The sequence below is a fragment of the Pezoporus wallicus genome, unplaced genomic scaffold (genome assembly GCF_028554395.1).
Source record: "Pezoporus wallicus isolate ANWC-B61680 ecotype Strahan unplaced genomic scaffold, APGP_CSIRO_Pwel_v1 contig_2348, whole genome shotgun sequence".
Taxonomy (NCBI): domain Eukaryota; kingdom Metazoa; phylum Chordata; class Aves; order Psittaciformes; family Psittacidae; genus Pezoporus; species Pezoporus wallicus.
The window spans coordinates 1423087-1441578 of record NW_026636985.1 but is presented as its reverse complement, the minus strand read 5'-3'; the positions used below and the strand labels follow the sequence as shown (position 1 = coordinate 1441578).

At 57.5% G+C, this 18492-nt stretch overlaps 2 protein-coding genes across 3 annotated transcripts; both read right to left on the bottom strand.

The window, feature by feature from the left end:
- Positions 1 to 101: 101 nt before the first annotated feature.
- Positions 102 to 1722, bottom strand: SNRNP27 (small nuclear ribonucleoprotein U4/U6.U5 subunit 27). The gene is made up of 4 exons (XM_057402566.1): positions 1606 to 1722; positions 597 to 717; positions 373 to 485; positions 102 to 245 (listed from the first exon to the last, which is right to left on the bottom strand). Exons 1-4 carry the CDS (start codon positions 1640 to 1642, stop codon positions 124 to 126), a joined length of 393 nt encoding a protein of 130 aa, XP_057258549.1. The 5' UTR covers positions 1643 to 1722; the 3' UTR covers positions 102 to 123.
- Positions 1723 to 3533: 1811 nt separating this feature from the next.
- ADD2 (adducin 2) lies at positions 3534 to 17734 on the bottom strand. Of its 2 annotated transcripts, XM_057402544.1 has the most exons (15): positions 17528 to 17733; positions 16687 to 16870; positions 15303 to 15441; positions 13032 to 13183; positions 10478 to 10558; positions 8629 to 8778; positions 8410 to 8553; positions 8232 to 8330; positions 6918 to 7094; positions 6562 to 6819; positions 6028 to 6147; positions 5815 to 5904; positions 5571 to 5721; positions 5402 to 5491; positions 3534 to 4302 (listed from the first exon to the last, which is right to left on the bottom strand). In XM_057402544.1, the coding sequence occupies exons 2-15, from the start codon at positions 16867 to 16869 to the stop codon at positions 4007 to 4009; spliced, it is 2130 nt and encodes a 709-aa protein (XP_057258527.1). In that variant the 5' UTR covers position 16870; positions 17528 to 17733; the 3' UTR covers positions 3534 to 4006. The 2 variants fall into 2 exon arrangements, with proteins under 2 accessions (XP_057258527.1, XP_057258528.1); XM_057402545.1 differs by lacking the exon at positions 5402 to 5491 and having other exon boundaries at positions 17528 to 17734.
- Between the last annotated feature and the right edge of the window lie 758 nt (positions 17735 to 18492).

The following is an 18492-nucleotide window of genomic DNA, read 5'->3' as shown; positions in this document are numbered from 1 at the left end:
TCAGTGGTGGCCTTGGCAGTGCTGGGAAGGGTTGGACTGGATGAGCTTAAAGCTCATTCCCAGCCTGGATGATTCCATGATTCTGTTCTATGAGTATCCCCCCAAAAGGGCACAATGGCTGCGTCACAGGTGGCTGCAGGCTCCATCGTGCTCATCCACACTCACTTTTGTCGTGTCAAAGGAGGCAAAGCCCATCATTTTCATCATCTCGATCTCCTCTTCCGTCTTGCCCTGCAGATCCTCCTCTGCCAAGGCAATGGAATGAAAGAGCTGGATAAAAGCAGCCATCAGGCTGTGACAAGAGCACGTTAAAGCAGCACCAATCCAGCCTCACTGGGGCCATATTTAAAGAGGAAACCCCGCTTCCCTTACCCGTGATCTGCCGCTCTTTGCCTTTGGAGTCTTTTATCTCCTTCTTCTCCTCGTCCCGCCTCTCCTTGAGCCGCGGGGGGGAGGACGAGCTGGAGCGGTGCCGTCGCGGTGACCTGAGGTTACAAAGGCAGGCGGGTTCGCCCCGTCTCCGCCACGTTATCCCCATCCCGCTTCCCGGCGCCGCCCCGCAGCGAGCCTCAGCCGGGCTCATCCCAGCCTCTCACCTGGAGCGCCGCCGGTGCGGGGAGCGAGAGCGGCTCCGCCTCCGGTCCCTATCCCGCGAGCGCGATCGCTCCCTGCGCCGCCGCTCCCTGTCCCGGGAGGCGGATCGGGAACGCCTGCGTTCTGCGGTGGGAAAAGCCGGGGTCAGTTCCTGCTTCCTCAGCCCTCCTGGGGGCAAACCCCACTGATAGGATCCCATAGGAGCCAGGCTGAGAGCATTGGGGCTGGAGATGAGAAGCTGTGTGGAGAGCTCAGAGCAGCTTCCAGTGTGTGAAGGGGGCTACAAGGATGCTGCAGAGGGGCTCTTCATCAGGGACTGTAGGGATAGGACAAGGGGTGATGGGTTCAGACTGAAACAGGGGGAGTTCAGGTTGGAGATAAGGAAGAAGTGATTTATGTGAGGGTGCTGAGGCGCTGGCACAGGGTGCCCAGAGAAGCTGTGGCTGCCCCATCCCTGGCAGTGTTCAAGGCCAGGTTGGACACAGGGGCTTGGAGCAAGCTGCTCCAGTGGAAGGGGTCCCTGCCCGTGGCAGGGGTTGGAACTGGAGGAGCTTTAAGGTCCCTTCATCCCCACCCAGGCTGGGACCCTGTGCAGTGACAGCTCCCATACGGATACCCCACAACCAGCCCCGCTGGCCCCACACATCCCCACCAGCACCCACAGCGGCCGCAGGAACCCCCTTCCCCAGCCCTGGCCGCGCTCACCCGCCCGCGGACCGCTGATGCGTGCGGCAGGAGCAGGAGGATAACGGGGCCCACCGCGGCCTCACCCCGCTCACCGCTGCCCATGGGCCGGGGGAAGACGCAGGGCCCGGCCCTACCCCCGGTTCCTCGCCCGCATCCATGCATCGCCCCCCGGGGCCCGGCCTCTACCCGCTCCCGGAGCCCCCAACCCGATCCCGGTCCCGACCCCGGTCCCGGTCCCGGTCCCGGTCCCGATCCCGATCCCCATCCCCATCCCCATCCCCATCCCCATCCCCATCCCCATCCCGGTCCCGGTCCCCTCCTCACCGCGCCGCGGCGGCGACCGGGAGCGGCTGCGGCCCATGGCCGCCCCTCAGCGCCTTCACTTCCGGCTCCCCCGGCAACCGGCGCCGCCGCCTTTTGGTTCCGCAGCCAAAACGTTCCGGCCCCTCTCCCTCCGTACGCCCCACGGCAACGGGGCGGGTGTGAGCCCCAGCCCCACAACCCCAGCCCCACAACCCCGGCCTTCCGCCCCCCCCCCCCCCCCCCCCGAAGCTCCGCAGCCCTGGAGGTGCCAAACACGGGGTTTATTTACACACAGCGATTGTCGGACACCGGCGCTTGCCCTCCCCTTGCTCCCCGCAATGGCAGAGCCCCCTCTGGGCTTCATCACCCGCATCCTCGATGGGACCCTCCCCAGTCCATAGAACCCCATCATCATCATCATCATCATCATCATCATCGCCCACGTTGGAACTGGCCTCTCCTCTTCCATGGGGATGCAGGCGTGAAGGGGGCAGCAATGGTTTGCATCCAGGGATGCGTTCCCGGTTCCCTGCCACGAGATTCCCACATCCCGCGGCTGGAAGGAGAAGGAAGCAGCAAGCCAATGGGCTGCAATAGGGGGTAAAACGCTGGTAGGGGGTAGAGGGAGAGTTTTCCATGTTATCCAGAGGATGGAATGGGCCCAGGGATGCCCTGTCAAGTCAGGTCACTGTAACCCTGTATCTGCAGCGAGGACCAGCATCATAGTGGCATCTATTTGACCGCTGAAGACATCAGTACCTCTTGCTTCCCTATGCTGCGGGAGATGCTTAACGCACCCCAGGATTCCAAGTGGGGAAATAGATCCCTGTCTCCTCTAAAAACCCCTGGAGAAAAGGAATTGCGCAGCCCATGGATACAGAGCAGCGCAGGGGGCTGCGGCAGTGTTATAATGAACCAACCTGAGAGGCAGCACAGCCATCCCTATGGCGGTTTGTGGCTTGGGACATGCAGGCTCCATGGCAAAGGGGCTCCAGAGAGCTTTGGGACCCGTGGCAGTTAACAACATCCCATGGGAAATGGGTACGGAGCTGCGGGGGGCATCTCAAAGGCTGATATAAAGGTGATGGGCATCCGCTTATCCTCGTGGATTGTGAATGGGGGAGCTCAGGGTCCCCTCTTTTGACCCCTGGGCCTGATGTTTTACTCTCCAACTCACTCGCCCTGCGAGGAAAACCCATCCTGCATTCCCAGACCTCCTCCCTTTGGCTTTCTGCTCTTCCGGAAGGGAAAACAAAAGCCAAGAGCAAAAAGGCTTTGAAAACGTGGTGGTGGCCTGTGGGAATATGGGACTGGGGTGAGGAAACACAGAGCCCATGGATCCAGGACCCGGAGGAAGCCCTGTCCCCATGAAGATGGCAAATCCCTGTGTGTTGGAGGAGGATAGGGGCTGATCCATTGGTTTTGTCCCCTTAATACCAGCATTGGAGCAGCATCAGGGCAAAGCATCGCTGGGTCTCGTCTTCCCTTTGGGCACGGCCGGGAGGTTGGAATGATGGTCATGTCGCTGTATGGAGAGCTGGAGGCGAGGCTGGGAGGCAAGGAAACAACCAGGGAGGAGTGCTTGGGATTCCAGAGCTCGGCAAAAGCACGTGGATGGTGTCGGCGTGGCACAACCAGTGGTGACGGGGCGATGGGGACGGTGGCATCGGCAGTGAGGTGGCAGCGTCTTCATCCCGAAGTAGCACTTAGTGAAGTTTTGCTCAGTTTTAGTAGCACAGACCCTTCCCAGAGGCTCCTTTTCCTTCTCCCTTCTCCGGTGCGGGTCCGGTGATGGGGAATCCGGCTGCGCTTCCTCATCCCGCACACACACAGAGGCAGCAGCACCAGGAGAAGGGGACTCCATCCCACGAGGAGGAAGGTTACGATCCATAAAGGAAAGGCTCACAAGGCTGTGGGCTCTCCTTCAGGAAGAGCAAATTCCCCCCCTCCCATTCTGATCCAATTCCCTTGGCAAAGCAGCACCCGATGTTGCCCAGGGGGTGTGTGAAGCCATTCCAGTGGAGCTTGGGACAAGAAGGTAGGAAAAGAACAACAAAAAGCACCCTTTTCGTCCTCAAACCGAGCGCATCCGAGCTGCGCCCTGCAATTCACAAAGGGGGAGCAAACACCCCACATCCAACCCTCAATCCGGGACTGGGAAAGGGGCTGGTACCCAGGAGAGAGGAGGGAGAAGGGACATTGCAGCGGGTGGGTGTTTCCCCAAGCAGCAAACAGGGGCCACAAATCTTTCCTAAGCTCAGTGACCGCCTCCAATAAGCGGGTGACGAGGGGATGAGGTGCCTGGTGCCGGGAATAGCCTAGGAAACAGCTCATCTCCCGGCTTTTCAGCTGCAGGAGCCATCCCTGCGTCTTTGGTGCCTCCCTCCGGAGCGGACTGGGGGGCGGAGGCTTCGGAGGACACTCAGGATTCGATCTTTTCCTTCTTTTTGCCTTTTTTCAGGAAAGACGGGGTCCGGAATTTCTTCTTCTTCTTGGAGGGCGATTTGGAAGGGGAACCTTCGGGGGACACGGGGCTGCTGGTCACCGTCTCCTTCTCCTTAGGGGCATCCGTGTCGGTGTTGGCAGGGGACGTTGTCCGCTCCCCGGCTTTGCTTTCCTCGGTGCTTTGCTCCTCCTCCTTCCCATTCACCACCGCTGGCGGCTCCTTCTCAACAGCAGAATCAGCCGGCGCTTGGTCCCCATCCTCCTTCTTGTCACCTTGGCAACGGCAAAGAGGAGAGGTGAGGTTTGGGCATCAGCGCCCGGCGCTGGGGAGGTTTAAATCCCCCCCCCCTCCCCGGGCAGGAGCAGGATTCGGCCTCTGTGCATAGAGAACAATGGGGCTCCATCCCCTCCTGCCTCAGGCGCTGCTTCCCTGAGCTCCCCCCCCTCTCCCTGCAGGATAAGCGAGGTGGGATGGAGAGCCGGGAAGAGGCAGGCAGAGCGGGCGGCTGGCTCCATCCCGGCCTGGCGGCTGGAATGAAAGCAGGGAGCAAAGAGAACAAGGAAACCCAAGGCATTTCCTGCTGCAAAGCCCTCAGGAGAGCGCTGGGGCCACGGAGAGCAAGGGTACCCCGAGCTGCAGCCGTGTCCCTCCTCCTTAAGGATGGCCTCTCCGTACTTACTACAGTGACAAGCATTCAGAGTCAGAGGTAACTCCTTGGGTGAGAGCCACACGGGGAGGAAAGAGAAAGGAAGAGGTTGTGGACACAGACACAGACACCACGACACACGATGAGCAAGGCAGAAGCTCCCACTGCCCCCCCCCCCCCCCAAGACCCGCTGGAAGTGACAACGTGGGACCATATAACAATGGGAATGTCGCATCCTTAGGTGATGGGACAAAAGGAAACGGCCTCAAGCTGCACCAGGGGGGTTTAGATGGAGCTGAGGAACAATTCCTTGCCCCAAAGGGTGCTCAGGCGTTGGAACAGGCTGGAAGTGTTCCCAAACCTTGTAGACAAGACCCTCAGTGCCATGGGTTAGTGGTGGCCTTGACAGTGCTGGGAATGGTTGGACTCGATGAGCTTAAAGCTCTTTCCCATCCTGGTTGATTCTGTTAGGGGAGGGATGGAGACGTCCCCTGCACCCAACAAAGCCACCAATGGATGCTCCTGATCAAGGCCAGCGGTGGCTTGGCTGCCTTTATGGTGTGAGCCCCCATCAGTGCTGCTGCTCCCCACTGGAGCCCAGCAGGCTGATGAAGACCTTTATCCGTGTTCAAGCAGGGTCCGGCTGCATCCACCCGCATCCCTCTGCTTCAGTTGCTCACTGCAGACCCCATCCTCATGTCCCCTGCTCCCATGGGCTCACTCACCCTCCGAGGGCTCCGCAGGCGTCGGGGCCGGGCTCTGCGGTGGGGATGCAGGGGGAGCCTGGCTCTCCTCGGCCACAGCAGCCTTCTCGCCTGCCAACAGAGACGTGAGCTGCCCCCGAGCCCCATGGGATGGGATTTGGGATCAGGGCTCCCTTTTACCCCTTCCTACCCTGCAGCTTTTTCCTCTCCACCTCCTGCTTGTACTCCTCCAGCTCCTGGTCCGTCAGCTGGCTGAAGGGGTTCGGGGGCTCCGGCTCCGGGGGGGCCTCATCCCTGGATGCTTCTTTGGCTTCTGCATCTCCCAAATGGCTCTCTGTGGACTGAAGGAACAGCCCCGGAGCAGTGTTACCCCCGCCGTGAGGGGTGGAATGCTGTGGGGAGGGGATGTGGGGCTGGGATGTGGGGTGGCGTACGGGGCTGCGGCTGGTCTCTGCGATCACGCTGGCCAGCAGCTGGGACTGGGGGCCGGCTGACTTCACATCCTGGCGGTTCTGCTCCCGGATCTATGGGTGAGAAGCGGATTAGGGGCAAGGAAACAGCTGCCCCCCTGCCCATGGGTCTGTGAAGAGCCCTGCATGCACATCCCAAAGCCTCGTGAGGGGGCGGGTTTGGGGCCAGGACCGGACCTTGTTCCTCATCTCCAGCACCTCCTGTGGGTCCGTGTAGAGGGGCACGAACTGGTTGGGGTTCTCGATTCGGATGGGGGTCCCGCTGCTGCCTTTTTCCACCTCGTCTGCTTTCAGCCACTGCATCCAGAGAGAAAACCCCCATAAACAACACATCGTGAAGGGGGGGGGGGAACCCATGGAGACCCCAGAGCAGCTTCCAGTGTCTGAAGGGGGCTACAAGGATGCTGGAGGGGGGCTCTTCATCAGGGACTGTAGGGATAGGACAAGGGGTGATGGGTTCAGACTGAAACAGGGGGAGTTCAGGTTGGAGATAAGGCAGAAGTGATTTATGTGAGGCTGGGGAGATGGGGTTTTCCAATGGCCATTATTACGGCAGGGAATAGAGGAGGAAAGGAAAGTTTGTGCTTAATAAAGGTACCGAAAGCATCAGTTGCAGCTTCTCACAAACCCCTGTGCGTTCCTGGTGAGACCCCATCCCTCCCTTTACCCCCCCCCCCCCCTTCCCCTTTCACTGCCCCAGCCGCCCCTCACCGTCGTCTTTGTCTTCTGGCTGCCGGCGCTGCCCTGCTGCTCCTCAGCCACATTGACCCTCATGTAGGTGTTGGGGGTGTTGAGCCACCTCGTCTTCTCCTTCTGCTGCTTCTGTGCGTGCTGCCGCAGCGCTGGCACCGGGGCGGGCTCCTCCTCGAACACAAAGGCAGTGACGGTGGCGGGGATGAGCACATCGCTTTTGGGCTTGCTCTTCTCCTGCACCAGGGGGTAGCGGTAGGTGTAGCCGGTGCGGTACCCCTGCGGAAGGACACGGCGGGTTGGGGGTGTGAGATGCGGGACACCGGGGCAGCGGAGATGGGAGCGCGGTTGGGTTTGCGGCGCGCCCGCATCCTCACCAGGTTGTCCAGCATCCTCATGAGGGCCTCGAACTCGTGCTCGCCCAAGCGGCTCTTCTGCATGGGCCCGAAGGTGCTGCCCGCCCAGCGCACGGAGCCCACCTCGTGCGCACGGTGCTTGCTGCGCTCCAGCACGATCAGGTTCTCCGTGCCCCCCGCGCTCGCCAGCGCCGACACCTGCGGCACAGAAAGGGGTATGGGGGGGTGCTGGTGGGGCTGGGCATGGCCACGGCACCCACAGCACCCATGGGTGCGCTGGGGAGCATGGTGACAGCAGGGACCTGGCAGAGCTCAGTGCGTGGTCCTAGGGCACCATGGTGGTAGCGGAGACATGGCACAGCTCAGTGCTTATCCCCATGGACATGGTGCTGAGGCCGTACACAGCTCAGTGCTTATCCCCATGGACATGGTGCTGAGGCCATACACAGCTCAGTGCTTATCCCCATGGACATGATGCTGAGGCCGTACACAGCTCAGTGCTTATCCCTATGGGCACGGTGCTGAAGCTCAGTGCTTATCCCCATGGTGCTGAGGCCATACACAGGACATGGTGCTGAGGCCGTCAGTGCTTATCCCCATGGGCACAGTGCTGAGGCCATACACAGCTCAGTGCTTATCCCCATGGGCACAGTGCTGAGGCCATACACAGCTCAGTGCTTATCCCCATGGGCATAGTGCTGAGGCCATACACAGCTCAGTGCTTATCCCTATGGGCACGGTGCTGAGGCCATACACAGCTCAGTGCTTATCCCTATGGGCACGATGCTGAGGCCATACACAGCTCAGTGCTTATCCCCATGGGCACAGTGCTGAGGCCATACACAGCTCAGTGCTTATCCCCATGGGCACAGTGGGCACCATACACAGCTCAGTGCTTATCCCTATGCTGAGGCCATACACAGCTCAGTGCTTATCCCCATGGGCACAGTGCTGAGGCCATACACAGCTCAGTGCTTATCCCTATGGGCACGATGCTGAGGCCATACACAGCTCAGTGCTTATCCCCATGGGCACAGTGCTGAGGCCATACACAGCTCAGTGCTTATCCCCATGCCATAGGCCATACACAGCTCAGTGCTTATCCCCATGGGCACAGTGCTGAGGCCATACACAGCTCAGTGCTTATCCCTATGGGCACGATGCTGAGGCCATACACAGCTCAGTGCTTATCCCCATGGGCACAGTGCTGAGGCCATACACAGCTCAGTGCTTATCCCTATGAGCATGGTGCTGAGGCCATACACATCCCAGTGCTTACCCCCACGGGCACGGTGCTGAGGCCGCACACAGCTCGGTGCAGGGCCGGGTGCTCACCTGGATCTCGCAGGCCGCCTGCAGGTGGAAGATGCTGTAGAAAGCCTCCTCGGCCGTGTCGCCCAGCGCCAGCACGCCGTGGTTGCGCAGCACCAGGATCTGCAGCACCGATGGGGCCGTCAGCGGGGCAAGGCGAGTGCAATGGGTTCACCCCTTATGCGTGTCCCCATCCCCTCACCTTGCAGGTGGGACCGAGGCACTTCTGGAGCTCGACCCGGTCGCTTTCCTCCTCCACCTCCCCTCTGAAGTCGAAGTAGGCGACATCCCCCAGGAGCAGCGCGGCGCGGGAGATGGGCAGCACCCCACAGCGCATGGCCGAGACCTGCGGCGGGACACGGGGGGTGACAAACCCCTTCCAACCCACCCCAAAACCCACCCCAAAACCCCGATGTCTCACTGCAGCCGTGGCCGGGGTGTGCAGGTGGATGATGCAGCGGGTATCGGGGCGGGCGGCGTAGATGGCGGCGTGGAGGCTGAAGCTGCCCGTGTCCGGGGTGAAGTTGGTGCTGCCCTGCTCCACCACGGCCCCCAGCACGTTCACCTTGATCTTGGGGGGGGGGAGACAGAGAGGGGGCTCGGAGCTCCTTCAGGTTGTGGGGGTGATGGGAAGGGACGGCAATGGGGGTGATGGAGAGGGGTAACAGGGATGGGGGTGGTGTTACAGGGATAGCAGGGATGGGGATGATGGATTGGGATAACAGGGATGGGGGTGGTGGATTGGGATAACAGGGATGGGGGTGGTGGATAAGGGATAACAGGGATGGGGGTGGTGGATAAGGGACAACAGGGATGGAGGTGATGGATAGGGATAACAGGGATGGGAGTGATGCTACAGGGATAACAGGGATGGGAGTGGTGGATAAGGGATAACAGGGATGGAGGTGATGGATAGGGATAACAGGGATGGGAGTGATGCTACAGGGATAACAGATGGAGGTGATGGATAGGGGTAACAGGGATGAGGGTGATGGATAAGGATAACAGGGATGGGAGTGATGCTACAGGGATAACAGGGATGGGGATGATGGATTGGGATAACAGGGATGGGGGTGGTGGATAAGGGATAACAGGGATGGAGGTGATGTTACAGGGATAGCAGGGATGGGGATGATGGATAGGGATAACAGGGATGGGAGTGATGTTACAGGGATAGCAGGGATGGGGATGATGGATTGGGATAACAGGGATGGGGGTGGTGGATAAGGGATAACAGGGATGGAGGTGATGGATAGGGATAACAGGGATGGGAGTGATGCTACAGGGATAACAGATGGAGGTGATGTTACAGGGATAACAGATGGAGGTAATGGATAGGGGTAACAGGGATGGGGGTGATGCTACAGGGATAACAGGGATGGGGGTGGTGGATAAGGGATAACAGGGATGGGGGTGGTGGATAAGGGATAACAGGGATGGAGGTGATGGATAGGGATAACAGGGATGGGAGTGATGCTACAGGGATAACAGGGATGGGAGTGGTGAATAAGGGATAACAGGGATGGAGGTGATGGATAGGGATAACAGGGATGGGGGTGATGCTACAGGGATAACAGGGATGGGGGTGGTGGATAGGGATAACAGAGATGGGAGTGATGCTACAGGGATAACACGGATGGGGGTGATGGATAAGGATAACAGGGATGGGGGTGATGGACAGGGATAACATGTATGGAAGTGATGGATGGAGGTAACAGGGATGGAGGTGAGGGATAGGGATAACAGGGATGGGGGTGATGCTACAGGGGTAACAGGGATGGGGGTGATGCTATGGGGTAACAGGGATGGGGGTGATGCTATAGGGGTAACAGGGATGGGGCTGATGAACAGGGATAACAGGGGTGGGGGTGATGCTATAGGGGTAATAGGGATGGGGGTGATGCTATAGGGGTAACAGGGATGGGGGTGATTAACAGGGGTAACAGGGGTGGGGGTGATGCTATAGGGGTAACAGGGATGGGGCTGATGAACAGGGATAACAGGGGTGGGGGTGATGCTATAGGGGTAACAGGGATGGGGCTGATGAACAGGGATAACAGGGGTGGGGGTGATGCTATAGGGGTAACAGGGATGGGGCTGATGAACAGGGATAACGGGGGTGGGGGTGATGCTATAGGGGTAACAGGGATGGGGGTGATGAACAGGGATAACGAGGGTGGGGATGATGCTATAGGGGTAACAGGGATGGGGCTGATGAACAGGGATAACGGGGGTGGGGGTGATGCTATAGGGGTAACAGGGATGCTCACCAAGCTGGCCGCTGTCACCTCGCTGCATGCCAGCCCCTGTGGGGCCACCAAGAAATGCTCCTGTTCCTTGCTGACGCGTAGCTGCGGCAGGAGAAAGCACACGTGGGTATGAAAGTGGGAAAGACATCCTAAAATCACCCCAAAACCCCTCACTGTACCCCCAAACCCTGATCCTGCCCAAAGCCCCCCTGAACCATCAAAGTCCTCAAATCCACCAAAACCCCCAAATTCCTCCCCCCAAAGCCCAAAGAGATATCAAAAAGTGAAAGAAACCTTTAAAACACCCCAAAAAACCCTGCACCCCCCAAACCCACCCTGCCCTGAAAGCCCTCACCCCCCAAACACCTCCCACACCCCCAAAAAGCCCCAAATCCCCCCAAATCTTTGTCTCCCAAAGCCCGACCAAAATACCCCAAAATACCCCCAAAAAACCCAAAAAGCCCCAAATCCTCCTAAAATCTTTCTCTCCCAAAACCTGGCCAAAATACCCCAAATACACCCCCAAAAAGAGCCCCAAACCCCCCCAAACCTTACTCTCCAAAAACCAACACACCAAAATACCTCAATTACACCCCCAAAAAGCCCCAAACACCCCAAAATCTCTCTCCCAAAAACCTGACCAAAATACCCCCCAAAAGCCCCAACCCCCCAAAAATCTTTGTCTCCCAAAACCCGCCCAAAATACCCCAAATACACCCCAAAAAAAAACAACCCCCCAAAAATCTTTCCCAAAACCTGACGAAAATATCCCAAAAACACCCCAAAAAACCCCAACCCCCCCTAAAATCTTTGTCTCCCCAAACCTGACCAAAATACCCCAAATACACCCCCAAAAAGCCTCACCTCCCCAAAATCTTTCACAAAACCCGAACAAAATACCCCAAATACACCCCCAAAACCCCCAACACCCCAAAATCTTTCTCTCCCCAAACCTAACCAAAATACCCCAAAAAATGCCCACCCCCCAACTTTGCTTTCCCAAAACCAACACACCAAAATACCCCAAATACACCCCCAAAAAAGCCCCAAATCCCCCCACAATCTTTCTCTCCCAAAACCAGACTAAAATACCCCAAATACACCCCCAAAAAAAACCAACCCCCCAAAATCTTTCCCAAACCCAACCAAAATACCCCAAATCCACCCCCAAAAACCCCCCAACCCCCCAAAATCTTTCTCTACCAACACACCAAAATACCCCAAATACACCCCAAAAAAGCCCCAACCCCCCAAAATCTTTCTCTCCCAAAACCAGACCAAAATACCCCAAATACACCCCCAAAAACCCCCCAACCCCCCCCAAAATCTTTCTCTCCCCAAACCCAACCAAAATACCCCAAACACACCCCCAAAAACCCCCCAACCCCCCCCAAAATCTTTCTCTCCCAACACACCAAAATACCCCAAATACACCCCAAAAAAGCCCCAAACCCCCGAAAATCTTTCTCTCCCCAAACCCAACCAAAATACCCCAAACCCCCCCCCAAAACCCCCCCAACCCCCAAAATCTTTCTCTCCCAACACACCAAAATACCCCAAATACACCCCAACCCCCCCCCAAAATCTTTCTCTTACAAAACCCAACCAAAATACCCCAAATACACCCAAAAACCCCCAAACCCCCCTAAATCTTTGTCTCCCCAAACCTGACCAAAATACCCCAAAAAATGCCCACCCCCCAACTTTGCTTTCCCAAAACCAACACACCAAAATACCCCAAATACACCCCAAAAAAGCCCCAACCCCCCCAAAATCTTTCTCTCCCAAAACCAGACCAAAATACCCCAAATACACCCCCAAAAACCCCCCAACCCCCCCCAAAATCTTTCTCTCCCCAAACCCAACCAAAATACCCCAAACACACCCCCAAAAAAAAACAATCCCCCCCAAATCTTTCTCTCCCAAACCCAACCAAAATACCCAAAATCCACCCCCAAAAACCCCCCCAACCCCCCAAAATCTTTCTCTCCCAACACACCAAAATACCCCAAATACACCCCAAAAAAGCCCCAAATCCCCCCCAAAATCTTTCCTCAAACCTGACCAAAATACCCCAAATACACCCCCAAAAAAAAAACACCCCCCAAACCTTTCTCTCCCAACACACCAAAATACACACCAAAATACCCCAAATCCACCCCCAAAAACCCCCCCAACCCCCCAAAATCTTTCTCTCCCCAAACCCAACCAAAATACCCCAAATACACCCCCAAAAACCCCCCCAACCCCCCAAAATCTTTCTCTCCCCAAACCCAACCAAAATACCCCAAATACACCCCCAAAAACCCCCCCAAAATCTTTCTCTCCCCAAACCCAACCAAAATACCCCAAATACACCCCCAAAAACCCCCCCAAAATCTTTCTCTCCCCAAACCCAACCAAAAAACCCCAAATACACCCCCAAAAACCCCCCAAAATCTTTCTCTCCCAACACACCAAAATACCCCAAACCCCCCCCCAACCCCCCCAAAATCTTTCTCTCCCCAAACCCAACCAAAATACCCCAAATCCACCCCAAAACCCCCCAATCCCCCCCCGTTTTAGGGGTGCTCACGGTGACAGCCGCGTGTCCCAGCTGGGCCCAGCCATAGAGGTCCAGCAGGCGGTGGATGCTGCCCACCTTGCACCGCATCAACCGCTCGCCCTTGGCCAGCGCCGGCGCCTCGGGGCCGTGCAGGTCGTTGATGGGGGTGACGGAAGCCAGCCCTGGGGATGCGGCACCCCCAAAATGAGAGGGAGAAGTGGGGAGGGGGGGGGTTGGTTTGAAACCCCCTTCCCAACACCGGGATGTTCCCGTGGGGAGGGGACGGTGATGGAGTTGGGTTTGGGGTGCCAAAAGTTTCGGGGGCCTAAAGGGAAAGGGAAACCAAAGGTTTGGGGGTCCCAAAGGCTTGGTGGTCTTAAAGGTAAAGGGAAACCAAAGGTTTGGGGGGCCTAAAGGTAAAGGGAAACCAAAGGTTTGGGGGTCCCAAAGGCTTGGTGGTCTTAAAGGTAAAGGGATTCCAAAGGTTTGGGGGTCCTAAAGGTAAAGGGAAACCAAAGGTTTGGGGGTCCCAAAGGCTTGGTGGTCTTAAAGGGAAACCAAAGGTTTGGGGGGCCAAAGGTAAAGGGAAAGGTTTGGAAACCAAAGGTTTGGAGGATCCCAAAGGTTTGGTGGTCCCAAAGGTAAAGGGAAAGGTTTGGAATCCAATCATAAACGGTTTGGGGGTCCCAAAGGTAAAGGGATCCCAAAGGTTTGGAAACCAAAGGTTTGGGGGTCTCAAAGGTAAAGAGATCCCAAAGGTTTGGAGGATCCAAGGTTTGGATCCTAAAGGTCTGGTGGTCCCAAAGGTGAAGGGATTGCAAAGGCTTGGTGGATCCCAAGGTTTGGTGGTCCTGAAGGTAAAGGGATTCCAAAGGTTTGGGGGCCTAAAGGTCTGGGGGTCCCAAAGGTAAAGAAACCAAAGGTTTGGGGGTCCCAAAGGCTTGGTGGTCTTAAAGGTAAAGGGATTCCAAAGGTTTGGAGGATCCCAAAGGTAAAGGGATCCCAAAGGTTTGGGGGTCCCAAATAAAGGCTTCCAAAGGTGGTCTTAAAGGTAAAGGGATTCCAAAGGTTTGGGGGCCTAAAGGTAAAGGGAAACCAAAGGTTTGGGGGTCCCAAAGGCTTGGTGGTCTTAAAGGTAAAGGGATTCCAAAGGTTTGGGGGTCCTAAAGGTAAAGGGATACCAAAGGTTTGGGGGTCCCAAAGGTAAAGGGATACCAAAGGTTTGGAGAATCCTAAAGGTTTGGAGGATCCCAAAGGTTTGGTGGTCCCAAAGGTAAAGGGATTCCAAAGGTTTGGAGGATCCCAATCATAAACGGATTCCAAAGGTTTGGTGGTCCCAAAGGTAAAGGGATCCCAAAGGTTTGGAGAATCCTAAAGGTTCGGTGGTCTCAAAGGTAAAGAGATCCCAAAGGTTTGGAGGATCCCAAAGGTTTGAAAGATCCTAAAGGTCTGGTGGTCCCAAAGGTGAAGGGATTCCAAAGGCTTGGTGGATCCCAAGGTTTGGTGGTCCTGAAGGTAAAGGGATTCCAAAGGTTTGGAGGATCCCAGAGTCTGGTGGTCCCAAAACCTTAATGGATTCCAAAGGTCTGGGGAGGATCCCAAAGGTAAAGGGATCCCTAAAGTAAAGGGATCCCAAAGGTTTGAAAGATCCTAAAGGTTTGGTGGTCCCAAAGGTGAAGGGATTCCAAAGGCTTGCTAGATCCCAAAGGTTTGGTGGTCCTGAAGGTAAAGGGATTCCAAAGGCTTGGTGGTCCCAAAGGTAAAGGGATTCCAAAGGTTTGGAGGATCCCAGAGTCTGGTGGTCCCAAAAACTTAATGGATTCCAAAGGTCTGGGGGTCCCAAAGGTAAAGGGATACCAAAGGTTTGGAGAATCCTAAAGGTTTGGAGGATCCCCAAAGTTTGGTGGTCCCAAAGATAAAGGGATCCCAAAGGTCTGGAGGATCCCAAAGGTAAAGGGATCCCAAAGTCTGGTGGTCCGAAAGGCTGAATGGATTCCAAGGTTTGGTGGTCCCGAAGATAAAGGGGTCCCAAAGGTTTGGAGGATCCCAAGGTTTTGGGGGTCCCAAAGGTTTTAGGGGATCCCAGGGTTTTGGAAGAGGCTACTTGGGGTCTGCAGCGTGACCCCCACTTTGCCCCTATGGTCCTCGATGCCTGCCCTCCACCCTCACCCCTCTCCACTGGGAATGAGAACATGGAGCGCTATGGGGTGTTTCCTCCCCTCCAAACCCATACATTAAGGAAAACACTCAAGAATTTCACCAAATTATTCCCTTTTTGCCCCAAAGAAGCTGCTGCCGTACCCATGGGGGAGGTGGGGAGGACGGCAGGGGACGTGGTGGCCATGAAGTCGGCGATCTGCCGCAGGGCCCATATGTGGGACGAGTTGTTCCCCTTCTTCATCTGCTCCTGGATGAGGCTCTCCAGCTCCTCCCTGAAAGACTGCGGCACCCCGGCCCCACCGGTGTCATCCCCATCCCCACAGGGATGCGGTGACCGAAGAGGGAGCAGCCGGTGGCACCGGGGTGCGGGTACCACCGGGTCGGTGCTGGCATCAGCAGCGGGTCGGCAGTGCCACCACTGCTAACGTGGGGACCGCAGCCCCATGGGGTCGGTGGCAGGGACATTGCCAGATTGGGGGCACGGTGCTGGCACTACCGGGCAGCGGGGGACGTGCCCCCATCCAAGACAGGGGCATTTGCTTGGGAGAGGAGGGATGGGATTGGGAGAGAAGGGTCTGAGTTAGGGCAGGAGGGATGGGGTTTGGGGGGTGAGGAGAGAGAGGATATGGGGACAAGGAGGGATGGGGTTTGAGGACAGGAGGGATGGGGTTTGGGGACAAGGAGGAATAGGGCTTGGAACACAGGAGGGATGGGGTTTGGGGGTGAGGAGAGAGAGGATATGGGGACAAGGAGGGATGGGGTTTGAGGACAAGGAGGGATGGGGTTTGGACACAGGAAGGGTGGGATTTGGGGACAAACAGGAATGGGTTTTGGAGCACAGGAGTGACGGGATTTGAGGACAGGAGGGATGGAGTTTGGGGACGAGAAGGAATAGGGTTTGGAAGACAGGAGGGATGGGATTTGGGGGTACAGGAGGGATGGGGCTTGGAAGACAGGAGGGATGGGGTTTGAGGACAGGAGGGATGGAATTTGGGGACAAGGAGTAATAGGGTTTGGAAGACAGGAGGGATGGGGTTTGAGGACAGGAGGGATGGGGTTTGGGGACAAGGAGAAATAGGGCTTGGAACACAGGAGGGATGGGGTTTGGGGGCACAGAAGGGATGGAGTTTGGGGACAAGGAGGAATAGTGTTTGGAAGACAGGAGGGATGGGGTTTGGGGGTACAGGAGGGATGGGGTTTGGAAGACAGGAGGGATGGGGTTCGGGGCCACGGGAGGGATGAGGTTTGGGGACAAGGAGGGATGGGGTTTGAAGCACAGGAGTGGTGAGATTTAAGGACAGGAAGGATGGAGTTTAGGCATAAGGAGGGACAGAGTTTGGGAACAAGGAGGGATAGGATTTGGGGACAAAGGGAGATAGGAGGGAGAGGGGCAGGAGGATCAAGACTGGAGACAGGAGGGGCAGGGTTTGGGGGCGCAGGAGGGGTAGGATTCGGGGACCAGGAGGGATGGGGTTTGAGGACAAGGAGGGACGGGGTTCAGACCCCGGGAGGCGCCGCCGCTTACCGGGCTCTGCAGGATCATGGTGACCCTCTTCTTCTGCTCCATCATGTTGAAGTCCTGCCGCAGGTCCGCTGCCATGTTCCGCGCCCGCAGGTACTCGGGGTCCTCCTCAGCCAAGCTCTCCAGGTAACGGGACCCGGGGCCGGGGGGCTCGGGCAGGGGCTCGGGGCTGGCCACGGAGCTCATCCTGCACACGAACGCGGGGCCACGGTCAGCGCCAGCGCCCTCCGCAGATCCAGGTTGGGAAGCAGACACCGAGGATACCCCAAGCTGCACGCTGGAGATAAGCCCCATCCGGCCTCCGCCCTCCCCATAGGGACAACCCATCCCTGTGATGAGTTGGCACCTTCAGGACATGATGGGGGGGGGGGACTGAAGCACTCAAATCACCCCCCCAAAACAAGCAGTGGCTGAGAACGGGCGGCTCAGTGCACTGATGGGAGCAGCACCGACGGCATCCGCCCTGAGGGATGCTCCCAATCGATCGCGCTTGGGATCGATGCCACTGTGCCACTGTTGGGGACCGAGCCCTGCCGCTGTGACCCCCATAACGCCACCAAGTCTTCGGTGGGGTGTTTTAGGGGTGCTGCTGCACCAAAATGAGGGGGGAAGAGACCCAAATACACCCCCGTATAGGGGGTGCAGAGGTGGTCCAAACCTGAGCTGCTCCCGGCAAATCCCACAGGACCCCCCCCAAACAGAGCATCCCTCCCCTCCCCAACGCTCGGTGCTTCCCCCGATGCAAAAGCAGAGTCTCCCACATCCTCCATAGCCCCCTATATCCTCCGTAGCCCCCCGTGTCGTCGTGTCCCCCCTGCCCCAGCTTTGCTGCTCCAGTACCCACCTGGCTCACAGGGAAGCAGGGAGCCTTTTCCAGGCTTGAATTCCCTGGGAGGGTCCCCACCGAAGGGCGAACGTCAGGGGGTGGCAGGATCCTGAGCATCCCAGCAGGAATCCCCCCCAAAGAGGAAGGAGGAAGAGCAGAGGGGTCTCTAAAGGCCCCCCCCCCGCATCACTGCGTGCTGGGAATGGGGGGGGGGGATAAACGACACCCCCATGCTCCCACCCCCCATCCATCCATCCATCCATCCATCCAACATTCCCGGCCGCCTCCGCCCTCGCCGCACCCAGCGCCGCTGCGGCAGCCGCAGGGATGGCGGATGAGGATGAAAAACAGGGAATTTCCCTTGTTCTGGATGCAGCACCGCGTCCCCCATGGATGCGGATTGAAGGGGGGAAAGGGGGGGATTGGTACCCACCGCCCACAGAGGATAAAGGCCAGGGAAATGGGGGGGGAATAGATGCAGCCCCCCCAACCTGCATGCAGCCTGCTTAGGGAGGGTGATAAAAGATGGGAAAGAGATAGGGGGGGGTCACCCGATTTGTTGCTCCCCCCCCGCCCCAAAACCCTCCCATGGATGGGGATGCTGTGGCCGGGAGGATGCTGCCATCACCCACCTCCTCCTTCAGAGCATCCTCCTCCTCCTCAGAGCATCCTGACAAAGGGCCCCCCCCCGCGCAGGTCCAGCTCCTTCTGCCAACACGCTCCGCCCCATAGAGGTGGGGGGGGAATCCACAGACCCCCCCCGGGACACCCACTGAGTGCAAATAAACGTGGTGGGAAGCACACAGGAGCAGCATGGACACCCCCCAAAATCCTCTTTTATTATGAGATAGATGGTGAATTGGGAGTTCCATTAAATAAAGGGGGGGGAAGCAGAGCTGCTAATTGCTAATTACATTCATATAAAGCTATTAATTACAGCTCTGGCCTCACCATCGTGGTTGAGGAGTGATGCCCCCCCCCCC